Here is a 12,592-nt window from a genome sequence, read left to right as displayed (position 1 = left end):
TTAGTTATTCTGCTATTGATTCCCTCTAGAGTATTTTTAATTTCGATTGTTGTGTTGTTCATCACTGTTTATTTGTTCTTTAGTTCTTCTAGGTCTTTGTTAAACATTTCTTGTATTTTCTCGATCCATGCCTCCATTCTATTTCCAAAATTTGGGGTTATCTTTACTATCACTCTGAATTCTTTTTCAGGTAGGTTGCTTATTTCCTCTTCATTTATTTGGGCTTGTAGGTTTTTACCTTGCTCCTTCATCTGTAACATATTCTTTTGTCATCTCATGTTTTTTCGATGGGTGGGTCTGTGTTCCTGTCTTACTAGTTGTTTGGCCTGAGACGTCCAGCACTGGAGTTTCCAGGTAGTTGGGTGGAGCCGGGTCTTGGTGCCGAGATGAGGACCTCTGGGAGACCTCACTCTGATGAATATTCCCTGGGGGGGTCTGAGGTTCTCTATCAGTCAAGCAATTTGGACTTGGCACTCCCACCACAGGAGCTCAGGCCCGACCCTCGGACCGGGAGCCAAGATCCTGCAAGCTGTGTGGCACAGGAAAAAAGAAAAAACAAGGAAGAACAATAACAAAGAATAAAAAAGAAAATAAAATTAGAAAAATTTAAAAATCTATTAGAAAAAATTAAAATGTAAATGAAACAACAAGGTAAAACAGAGTTCCAAATGGCTGAGTAGAAGGACGTGTGCTCACTCCCTCTTGCAAGAGCACCAGAATCACAACTCACTGCTGAACAATCATCAACAGGAAGACACTGGGACTCAGCAAAAAAGATATCCCACATCCAAAGACAAAGCAGAAGCTGCCATGAGATGGCAGGAGGTGCGCAATCACAATAAAATCAAATCCCATAACCGCTGGGTGGGTGACTCACAAACTAGAGAACAGTTATACCGCAGAAGTCCACCCACTGGAGTGAAGATTCTGAGCCCAACATCAGGCTACCCAACCTGAGGGTCCAGCAATGGGAGGAGGAGTTCCCAAGAATCAGACGGTGAAGGCTATTGGGATTTGACTGCAGGACTTTGACAGGACTGGGGGAAACAGAGACTCCACTCTTGGAGGGCACACACAAAGTCATTTGTGCATCGGGACCCAGGGGAAGGAGCAGTGACGCCATAGGAGATTGAACCAGGCCTACCTGCTAGTGTTGGAGAGTCTTCTGCAGAGGCGGGGTGTGGCTGTGGCTCACCACAGGGACAAGGACACTGGCAGCAGAAGTTCTGGGAAGTACTCCTTAGTGTGAGCCCTCCTGGAGTCTGCCATTAACCCAAGGGCCTGTAGGCTCCAGTGCTGGTTGTCTCAGGCCAAACAACCAACAGGGAGGAAACTCAGCCCCACCCATCAGCAGTCAAGTGGATTAAAGTTTTACTGAGCTCTGCCCACCAGAGCAACACCCAGCTCTGCCCACCACCAGTCCCTCCTGTCAGGAAGCTTACACAAGCCTCTTAGATAGCTTCATCTACCAGAGGGAAGACAGCAGAAGCAAGAAGAACTACAATCCTGCAGCCTGTGGAACGAAAACGACATTCACAGAAAGATAGACAAAGTGAAACATCAGAGGACTTTTTACCAGATGAAGGAACAAGATGAAACCCCAGAAAAACAACTAAATGAAGTAGAGATAGGCAACCTTCCAGAAAAAGAATTCAGAATAATGATAGTGAAGATGATCCAGGACCTCGGAAAAAGAATGGCGGCAAAGATTGAGTAGATGCAAGACCTGTTTAACAAAGACCTAGAAGAATTAAAGAACGAACACCTAGAAGAATTAAAGAACAAACAGAGAAGAACAATATAATAACTGAAATGAAAAATACACTAGAAGGCATCAATAGCAGAATAACTGAGGCAGAAGAACGGATATGTGACCTGGAAGACAGAATGGTGGAATTCACTGCTGTGGAACAAAATAAAGAAAAAAGAATGAAAAGAAATGAAAACAGCCTAAGAGACCTTTGGGACAACATTAAATGCACCCACATTCACATTATAGGGGTCCCAAAAGAAGAGAGAGAGAAAGGACCTGAGAAAATATTTGAAGAGATTATGGTTGAAATGTTCCCTAACATGGGAAAGGAAATAGCCACCCACGTCCAGGAAGCACAGAGAGTCCCAGGAGGGATAAACCCAAGGAGACACACACTGAGACACATAGTAATCAAATTGACAAAAATTATTAAAAGCAACAAGGGAAAAATGACAAATAATATACAAGAGAACTCCCATAAGGTTAACATCTGATTTCTTAGCAGAAACTCTAAAGCCAGAAGGCAGTGGCTCAATAAAGTGATGAAAGGGAAGAACATACAACCAAGATTACTCTACCTGGTAAGGATCTCAATCAGATTTAACGGAGAAAACAAAAGCTTTACAGACAAGCAAAAGTTAAGAGAATTCAGCACCACCAAACCAGCTCTACAAGAAATGCTAAAGGAACTTCTCTAAGTGGGAAACACAAGAGAAGAGAATGACCTACAAAAACAAACCCAAAACAATTCAGAAAATGGTAATAGGAACATACATATCGAGAATTACCTTAAATATGAATGGATTAAATGCTCCAACCAAAAGACAGAGGCTGGCTGAATGTATACAAAAACAAGACCCATATATATATGGTCTACAAGAGACCCACTTCAGACCTAGGGGCTCATACAGACTGAAGGTGAGGGGCTGGAAAAAGATATTCCATACAAAGGGAAATCAAAAGAAAGCTGAAGGAGCAATGCTCATATCAGATAAAATAGACTTTAAAATAAAGACTATTACAAGAGACAAGGAAGGATACTATATAATGATTAAGGGATCAATCCAAGAAGAAGATATAACAATCATATTTGCACCCGACATAGGAGCACCTCAATACATAAGGCAAATGCTAACAGCTATAAAAGGAAACTGACAGTAACACAGTAATGGTGGGGGATTTTAACACCTCACTTACACCAAGGGACAGATCATCCAGACAGAAAATTAATAAGGAAACATAAGCTTTAAATGACACAGTAGACCAGATAGATTTAATTGGTATTTATAGGACATTCCATCTGAAAACAGAAGACTACACTTTCTTCTCAAGTGCACACAGAACATTCTCCAGGATAGATTACATCTTGGGTCACAAATCAAGCCTCGGTAAATTTAAGAAAATTGAAATCATATCAACCATCTTTTCCGACCACAGTGCTGTGAGATTAGAAATGAATTACAGGGCAGAAAACATAAAACCACAAACACATGGAGGCTAAACAATATGTTACTAAATAACCAAGCGATCACTGAAGAAATCAAAGGGGAAATCAAAAAATACCTAGAAGCAAATGACAGTGAAAACATGACAACTCACAACGTATGGGATGCAGCAAAAGCAGTTCAGAGGAAAGTTTATAGCAATACAATCCTACCTCAAGAAACAAGAAACATCTCAAACAATCTTACCTTACACATAAAGGGACTAGAGAAATAAGAACAAACAAAACCCAAGGTTAGTAGAAGGAAAGAAATCATAAAGGTCAGAGCAGAAATAAATGAAAGAGAAACAAAGAAAACAATAGCAAAGATCAATAAAACTAAAAGCTGGTTCTTTGAGAAGATAAACAAAATTGATAAACCTTTAGCCAGACTCATCAAGACAAAGAGGGAGAGGACTCAAATCAATAACATTAGAAATGAAAAAGGAGAAGTTACAGCGGACACCGCAGAAATGTAAAGCATCATAAGAGACTACTAGAAGCAACTCTAGGCCAATAAAATGGACAACCTGGAAGAAACAGACAAATTCTTAGAAAGTTATAATCTTCCAATACTGAACCAGGAAGAAGTAGAAAATATGAACAGACCAATCACAAGTAATGAAATTGAAACTGATTGAAAATCTTCCAACAAGCAAAAGTCCAGGACCAGATGGCTTCACAGGTGAATTCTGTCACACATTTAGAGAGAGCTAACACTCAACCTTCTCAAACACTTCCAAAAAATTTCAGAAGAAGGAACACTCCCAAACTCATGCTACAAGGCCACCGTCACCTTGATACCAAAACCAGACAAAGATACTACAAAAAAAGAAAATTACAGACAAATATCACTGATGAATATAGATGCAAAGATCCTCAAGAAAAAACTAGTAAACAGAATCCAACAACACCTTAAAAGGATCATAAACCATGATCAAGTGGGATTTATCCCAGGGATGCAAGGATTCTTCCATATATGCAAATCAATCAATGTGATACATGATATTAACAAATTGAAGAATAAAATCCATATGATCATCTCAATAGATGCAGAAAAACTTTTGACAAAATTCAACACCCATTTATGATTAAAAACTCTCCAGAAAGTGGGCATAAAGGGAACCTACCTCAACATAATAAAGGCCATATATGACAAACCCACAGCAAACATCATTCTCAGTGGTGAAAGACTGAAGGCATTTCCTCTAAGATCAGGAACAAGACAAGGATGTCCACTGTTATTCAACATAATTTTGGAAGTCCTAGCCACGGCAATGAGAGAAGAAAAAGAAATGAAAGGAATACAAATTGGAAAAGAAAAAGTAAGACTGCCACTATTTACAGATGACATGATACTATACATAGATAATCCTAAAATGCCACCAGAAAACTTGTAGAGCTAAGCAGTGAATTTGGTAAGGTTGCAGAATATGAAATTAATGCACAGAAATCTCTTGCATTCCTATACACTAACAAGGAAAGATCAGAAAGAGAAGTTAAGGAAACAATCCCATTCACCATTGCAACAAAAAGAATAAAATGCCTAGGAATAAACCTACCTAAGGAGGTAAAAGAACTGTACTCAGAAAACTATAAGGCACTGATGAAAGAAATCAAAGATGACACAAACAGATGGAGAGATATACCATGTTCTTGGATTGGAAGACTCAGTATTGTCAAAATGACTATACTAACCAAAGCAATCTACAGACTCAATGCAATCCCTATCAAACTACCAATGGCATTTTTCACAGAACTAGAACAAAAAATTTCACAATTTGTATGGAACCACAAAAGACCCCAAATAGCCAAAGCATTCTTGAGAAAGAAAAACAGAGCTGGAGGAATTAGGCTCCCTTACTTCAGACTATACTACAAAAGCTACAGTAATCAAGACAGTACGGTACTGGCACAAAAACAGAAATATAGATCAATGGAACAGGATAGAAAGCCCAGAGTTAAACCCATGCACCTATGGTTAGCTAATCTATGACAAAGGAGGCAAAGATATACAATGGAAAAAAGTCTCTTCAATAAGTGGTGCTGGGAAAACTGGACAGCTACATGTAAAAGAATGAAATTAGAACACTCCGTAACACCATACACAAAAATAAACTCAAAATGGTTTAAAGATGTAAATGTAAGGCTGGACACTTAGAAAGAGCACTCTGCCATAAATCACGGCACGATCTTTTTTTTTTTTTTTTTTCTGGCTAGGTGGACCTCTCACTGTTGTGGTCTCTCCCGTTGTGGGGCACAGGCTCCAGACACGCAGGCTCAGCGACCATGCCTCATGGGCCCAGCCACTCCGCGGCATGTGGGATCTTCCGGACCGGGACACAAACCCATGTCCCCTGCATCAGCAGGTGGACTCTCAACTACTGCGCCACCAGGGAAGCCCAGCACGATCTTTTTTGACCCACCTCCTAGAGTAATTAAAATAAAAACAAAAATAAACAAATGGGACCTAATGAAACTTAAAAAGCTTTTGCTCAGCAAAGGACACTATAAATAAGACAAAAAGACAGCCCTCCGGATGGGAGAAAATATTTGCAAACGAATCAACAGACAAAGGATTAATCTCCAAAATATATGAACAGCTCATGCAGCTCAATATCAAAAAAACAAACAACCCAATCAAAAAATGGGCAGAAGACCTAAATAGACATTTCTCCAAGAAGACATACAGATGGCCAAGAGGCACATGAAAAGCTGCTCAACATCACTAATTATTAGAGAAATGCAAATGAAAACTACAGTGAGGTATCACCTTACACTGATTAGAATGGGCATCATCAGAAAATCTATAAACAACAGATGCTGGAGAGGGTGTGGAGAAAAGGGAACTCTCTTGCACTGTTGATGGGAATGTAAATTGATACAGCCACTATGGAGAACAGAATGGAGGTTCCTTAAAAAACTAAAAATAGAATTACCATATGACCCAGCAATCCTACTACTGAGCATATAACCAGAGAAAACCATAATTCAAAAAGACACATGCACCCCGATGTTCATTGTAGCACTGTTTACAATAACCAGGTCATGGAAGCAACCTAAATGCCCATCGACAGACGAATGGATAAAGAAGATGTGGTACCTATATACAATGGAGTATTACTCAGCCATAAAAAGGAATGAAACTGGGTCATTTGTAGAGACATGGATGGACCTAGAGACTGTCATGCAGAGTGAAGTAAGTCAGAAAGAGAAAAACAAATATCACATGTTAACGCATATATGTGGAATCTAGAAAAATGGTACAGATGAACCAGTTAGCAAGGCAGAAATAGAGACACGGATGTAGAGAACAGACATATGGACACCAAGGGGGGAAAGTGGCGGGGGTGGTTGTGGTGATGGTGTGATGAATTGGGAGATTGGAATTGAGATGTATACACTAATATGTATAAAATAGATAACTAATAAGAATTTGCTGTGTTAAAAAATAAAATTCAACAACAACAAAAAAAGAATTTAGGTGGAATTGGTAGAAAATGGAGTGGGCAGAATTAGAAAAACATTTCTTATGTATAGCCTGCTGTGTTTTTAATACAATGTAAGATTTTTACCCTGAGGATGATATTGTTGACAGTGGCATATTGAAAGCCACATTTTATATTGGTTCCAATATTTAAATGGAAATCTGAACTGACTTTTATGTGAATTTATTCCTGGAAATCGATGCTGAAGGATATTGGAGTGTGGATCATCAAAAAGTTTTTAACTTTTATAAATAAAGTTGTAATCAACAATTGTAAAGAAAAAGAAAGAAGCAAGGTAAAACAACCACAACAGCAAAACAAAACAAAACAAAAAGCTGGAAAAGGCCTTGGCTGTGTAGAGGTGGGGAGGCTTAGGTGGGGGCGAGGCCTAGGCTCAGGACCAGAGTGGAGGTAAAAGGTGGGGGGTGGGGGGGTAGTGCCTAGGCTCAGTGCAGCCAGAGGGGCCTTGGAGTGCTGAGGATCAGGCCTCGGACCTCAGCAGGCCCCCTGGGGCCAGAGTGGGCAGGGGAAACACTGGCCCGTTTCCTTCTGATCCTCCTTATCCCCCGAGTGTCTCTCCCGTCCTGCTGGCTGATCTCACTTTGGATGGACCCCTCCCAAGCGAGTGTGGGAACCCCTCCCCTCCCCCAGCTTCCCATTAGTGGCACTGACCCTGTGTATGCTCTACTTTTCCTCCCCCTCCCTTCCTCCCACTCCCCCAGGGCCCAGCAGCAGGAAGGGGCCTTGGAGGGCAGAGGATCAGACCCTGGACCTCAGCAGGCTCCCCAGGCCCAAGTGGGTGGGGGAAACGCTGGCTGTGTTCCCTTCTGATCCTCCAATCCCCAGAAGGTCTCTCCCCATCCCCACTGATCCCCTCACTGCGAGTGTGTCCCTTCAGGCATGGGAGCCCCTCCCCTCCCCCAGCCACCCCTCAGGGGCGCCTGTCCTGTCCAGCTTCCACTTCTCCTTCTCCCTCCCTCCCCCCATGTCCTACCCAGTTGCTTGGGGGTTCCTCCTGTCTCATTAGGTGTCCAAGGTCCCCCACCAGCATCTGGTAGGTGCCCTAGTGGTGAGGACACATGAACTCCGTGTCCTCCTATTCCACCATCTTGACTCCCCCCACCTTCACTTTTATATAGAACACTTCATTCTTGTCACTGCTGATCACCAAATGTGTGGAGGATTTTCTCCACACCACGCAATTCTGTAACACCAGCTAGGTGCCCTACAATTCAACTTAATTCTGACACTGTCTACCCAGAGATAGCATCAGCTTGCACAGGTTAGGGGTTCAGTCCTATAAAACTGGCCCCCATTACTTCAGACACCAGTCACAAGTCCAGGTTGTCACCTTGCTTCTGATCAGCCAGCTATAGATTGAAGGTTCCAATGACCCCCTTCTTGGGTTTGATTAATTTGCTCCAAGCTTCTAATCATGGCTCGGTGTTTTCGGTGACCCACTCCTCATCCAGGAGCCATCTAGGAGCCCACCCTGAGTCACCTCACTAGAAGAAAAGATACTCTTATTATCCATGAAATTACATGGGTTTCATGGGCTCTGTGCTAGGAACCTGGGGCAGAGACCAATATATATTTTTCCTTTATTTTGCAGTGGGTCTGCTACCACTCTTCTGGGCCCTTGCAAGAAGCTGATAGGTTAGCCACATGATATTTACTCTATGCTTTCTCATACAAAAGGGAAGAAGAATGGATTCTTATCAGAGGGAGTCTATCACACTGAGAGGATCTACCTATATTAGGCTAGGCTACATGCTGTAACAAAGAGACCCAAAATGTCGTGATTGAAAATAATAGTTTATTCTTGCTCAGTATAGCTCCAGATTGGCGGGGAGACATATTGTGTGCATTCAGAGACTCAAGGAGATGGTGACTTTACATCTTTAACATATAGCCTTCAAGGTCATTCTAAGTGTTGATATCCTAGACTGTTGGCAGGAAGAAAGAGCATGGAGGAATATGCAAGGACAGTTTCATGTGCTGTACCTGAAAGTGATACTTATCACTGCTTCCTACTTCCCACTGACTGGAACTCAATCACATGACCTTACCTACTAGGGACTGAATTGTGTCTCCCCCAGATTCATATGTTGAAGCCTGTCTTAGTCCATTCATGCTGCTATAACAGAGTACCATTGGCTGAGTAACTTACAAACATAGAAATCTATTTCTAACAGTTCTGGTGTCTGGGAAGTCCAAAATTAAGGCTCTCGCAGATTTGTTGTTTGTTGAGAGCCTACTTCCTTGTTCACAGGCCACCATCTTCTCATTGTATCCTCACATGGAAGAATGGGTGAGGGGTCTCTGGGGTCTCTTTTATAAAAACACTAATCCCATTCATGAGAGCATAGCCCTCATGACCTAATTATCTTCCAAAGGCCACCTCAAAATAACTGTTACAGGCTTGAGGCACAGGGGGGAAGGGGAAGCTGGGACAAAGTGAGAGAGTAGCACTGACATATATATACTACCAAATGTAAAATGGATGGCTAGTGGGAAGCTGTTGCATAACACAGGGAGATCAGCTCTATGCTTGGTGATGACCTAAAGGGGTGAGAAAAGGAGGGTGAGAGAGAGGCTCAAGAGGGAGGGGGTATGGGGATATATGTATATGTATAGCTGATTCACTTTGTTGTTGTACAGCAGAAACTAACACAACATTGTAAAGCAATTATACTCCAATAAAGATTAAAAAATTTTTTTAAATACTGTTACATTAGAGATTAATTTCAACATACAAATTTTGGGAATCCACAAACATTCAGTCTGTAGCAAAGCACTAATGTCCTATGTGACTGTATTTGGAGACAGGGCCTATAAGGAGAGAATAAGACTAAAGGAGGTAAAAGGATGAGGCCCTAATCCAATAGGGTTGGTGCCCTCACAAGAAGAGAAACAGACAGAGCTTCTTTCCTCTCCACCATGTGAGGACACAGCGAAAAGGTGGCTATCTGCAAGCTAGGATGAGAGCCTTCTCTAGGGACCAAATAGGTCAGTACCTTTACCTTGGACTTCCCAGCCTCTAGAACTATGAGAAAATACATGTTTTGTTGTTTAAACTACCCAGTCTGTAATATTTTGTTATGGTAGTCCAAACTGACTGGTAAAATACTCAACTAAAAATACAGAGGAGGCTGGGAAATATAATCCAGCTCTGAATCCAAAAGTGGAGAATACTATGAATCCATGTAGCACAATAGATAAGTTTTCTGTATAGCAAGTTTCTGAATTGTATAAAAATTCATTTCTAAAATCCCAGCATCATCTGTAAAGATGTTTTAATAATTTTCTCATCAGTTTGATACAATTAGCTTCGTTGTGGAGGGGCCTCCACACATTGAGAAGGAATATCAAGGACTGAAAACATTGAGAGGAGTGGTTTTTATCTATCTATAGTGTATGACCATCAACATATAACAACCAATTAATAACAAAAACTATTATAGCTATAATTGCTGACATTTCTTGAGGGCTGCTAGGCATGTGCTAGGCATGGATGTATTGCAAATAATTTGTTCCTAATTGTAGTTAAAATGCTGAAGACTGTCATTCATTAGCTTTTGTATAAATTAGAGCATACTCAAATTATCCCTATAAAAACATATTTTTTCACAGTCTTGTGTTTGAGGATAAGTGGGCAGCTAGATCTAGTGGTCCCAGTAGTTGAATGTAAATTTCTCTATGCCACCAGGAATTACCTGCAGCACATGAGGATAAACTTGGTGGTGTACTATTAAGAGGAGTGATTACAAATTAATTTAGTGTTCTACTTCAACATAAAATTGAGGAGTTGCTGCTGTTGGTAGTGGTGATATTGGTTATTGTTTTGGTCTAAATCTGTATTTTACCCATGGTATATCTGTTAAGAGTATAAGCTTTGGAATCAATTAAACTAGTTCAAATCCTGGCTCTAACATCTACACATCATGTTGCTTTGGATAAAGTTACTCAGCCTCCCTTTCTTCCATTATAAAATGTTGATAATAGTTCCTAACTCTTGGAATTTTCATGAAGATTAAATGAGTTAATATTCATTCAGTGATTAGAATGGGGCATGGCACATAGTATAGGGCCTAGTACATGTCATATATTATTATCATTTCTACTGTTATTATTTCTACAATATGGTATGTATGTGAATATTATCCATCAAGAATTTTCAGGTAGAGAAAAGTTGGAAAACATTGTTCTAGTCTCCAAATAGGAACCATGTTTATTTAGTATAGTGGGTCTTATAAGAAAGCTATTTTTAGATAATGATGATGGCTGTTTCTTTCCCTATAGCATCTGTAATCAGTACAGCATCATTGCAAACAAAGTCAGTGAGATTCCTGTCAACACTGGGGAACTAGTATCCCTCATTGAATTCTTAAAGAAATCTAGTGATGTCACCGTGTTCAAACTCAGGAGGCAACTTAGAGATGCAGCTGAACGGCTAAAGTTCCTGATGGACTATGCAGACTTGCCCCGTAAGTCCAATGTCATGTGTGTACATGCAACTGTATGTGTATGTTTATATTTTTAGGGATAAGGAGCCAGGGGAAGGAGAGTTAGCAATTCTACCACTAAATATCAGTATCGGGAGAGCTACTTTTCAAGTGTGTCCATATAATAGAGGCGCTAATTCCACACCAGAATTTGAATCAAAGAGAATCTTATTGTTAGACAAAAAGAAGAAATATCTAGGGACTTGACTGGTTCTTAGATGCCTGTCTTTGCATCTTGTGCCGGTGTTCCTGGAAAAGTCACTTTCAAATGCAGAGTCCTTTTATAAGTGGGTAGGTTGCATTCATCTATAATCTAAATAGAATCCCACCTCTGAGGAGGCCTGGGCACTTTCCTTCATGCTCCTGCATATATTAAAAGGAAAGAAATGATCAGAGCCCCTTCAAGGCTTATTGAGCCAAGTTAGGACTCGATAAGGACCTAACTTTGTAAAGACCAGGTTCTGAAGGAAAAACTAATATGCCCTCTACAAGCCAAGTTTCAGAACCTTTTTCCATCTGGAAATACCTGTGAATTACCTGGTATTCACAATGCTTAGGGGGAATGGTTATGGAAGATAGAGATAGGGCTAGGAGTGAAAAGTAGTCCACCATCACCATCCACCTGTACATTCATGAGCTGTGCTCTTGACCATGTGAACACACACTGGACTCTCTCACTGTGGTCTCTGCCTCCTAAATTCCCAAGGGTACAGAGGGAACCCAGGGCATTTTAACTGACCAGAGCCATAGATGGGTAGGGCATCTGGCATTGATATTATCACTGACCTTTAACCAAAAGGGAGACTGAAACTCAGATGAGGTGAAATAGTTTAAAGAATAGTACTGAACTTCAATCTAGCTTTCTACTCAGACATAGCCTGGGAAGATAATGAAGCACAGTGGTTAGAACATAGGCTTTGGAGTTGGTTAGACTTAGACCTGGGTTTGAAATCTGCTCTGCTGTCTCTTACTGGTGTGACCTTGACCACTTGGCTTAACTTTGTTTCCCATCTGTGAAAACGAGGATGATAATACCGTCTACCTTCTAGCCTGGCCTGTGGAAAGTGTTCAATAAATGTTGGCTATCATTCATCAGTAATGGGCCCATTCATTAATTGCCACCCCCATACTCACTTCTGTTGACCTCTTGTTCTGCTGAATTAATTCCCTGCGAGTTGGCCTATGCTGAGCATTGTCCTAGAACAGACTGTGTGTGTTTTGCAGAAGAGGATATCAAACTGAACAGTACTCTGTTCCTCTGGCCAGACCAGATTGAAGATATCTTTGAAAACAGCCGAAACCTTCTCCTTAGCAAGAGGGATCAGGCAGAGATGGACCTCATTAAAAGGTACAGGGAAAGTCT

General features: G+C 41.0%; 1 protein-coding gene across 1 annotated transcript in view; it reads left to right on the top strand.

Moving 5' to 3' along the window:
- Positions 1-12,592, top strand: part of DNAH3 (dynein axonemal heavy chain 3) — a 198,960-nt gene that overhangs the window by 40,812 nt on the left and 145,556 nt on the right. Inside the window, exons 15-16 of the mRNA XM_059036889.2 lie at positions 11,027-11,211; positions 12,454-12,577. Of these exons, the coding sequence (XP_058892872.1) occupies positions 11,027-11,211; positions 12,454-12,577 (309 nt within the window). The remainder of the gene's footprint in view (positions 1-11,026; positions 11,212-12,453; positions 12,578-12,592) is intronic.

This window comes from Kogia breviceps, chromosome 14 (genome assembly GCF_026419965.1).
Source record: "Kogia breviceps isolate mKogBre1 chromosome 14, mKogBre1 haplotype 1, whole genome shotgun sequence".
Taxonomy (NCBI): Eukaryota; Metazoa; Chordata; class Mammalia; order Artiodactyla; family Physeteridae; genus Kogia; species Kogia breviceps.
Note: the sequence above shows the minus strand (reverse complement) of the source record. Positions and strands in the feature narration are given on the sequence as shown.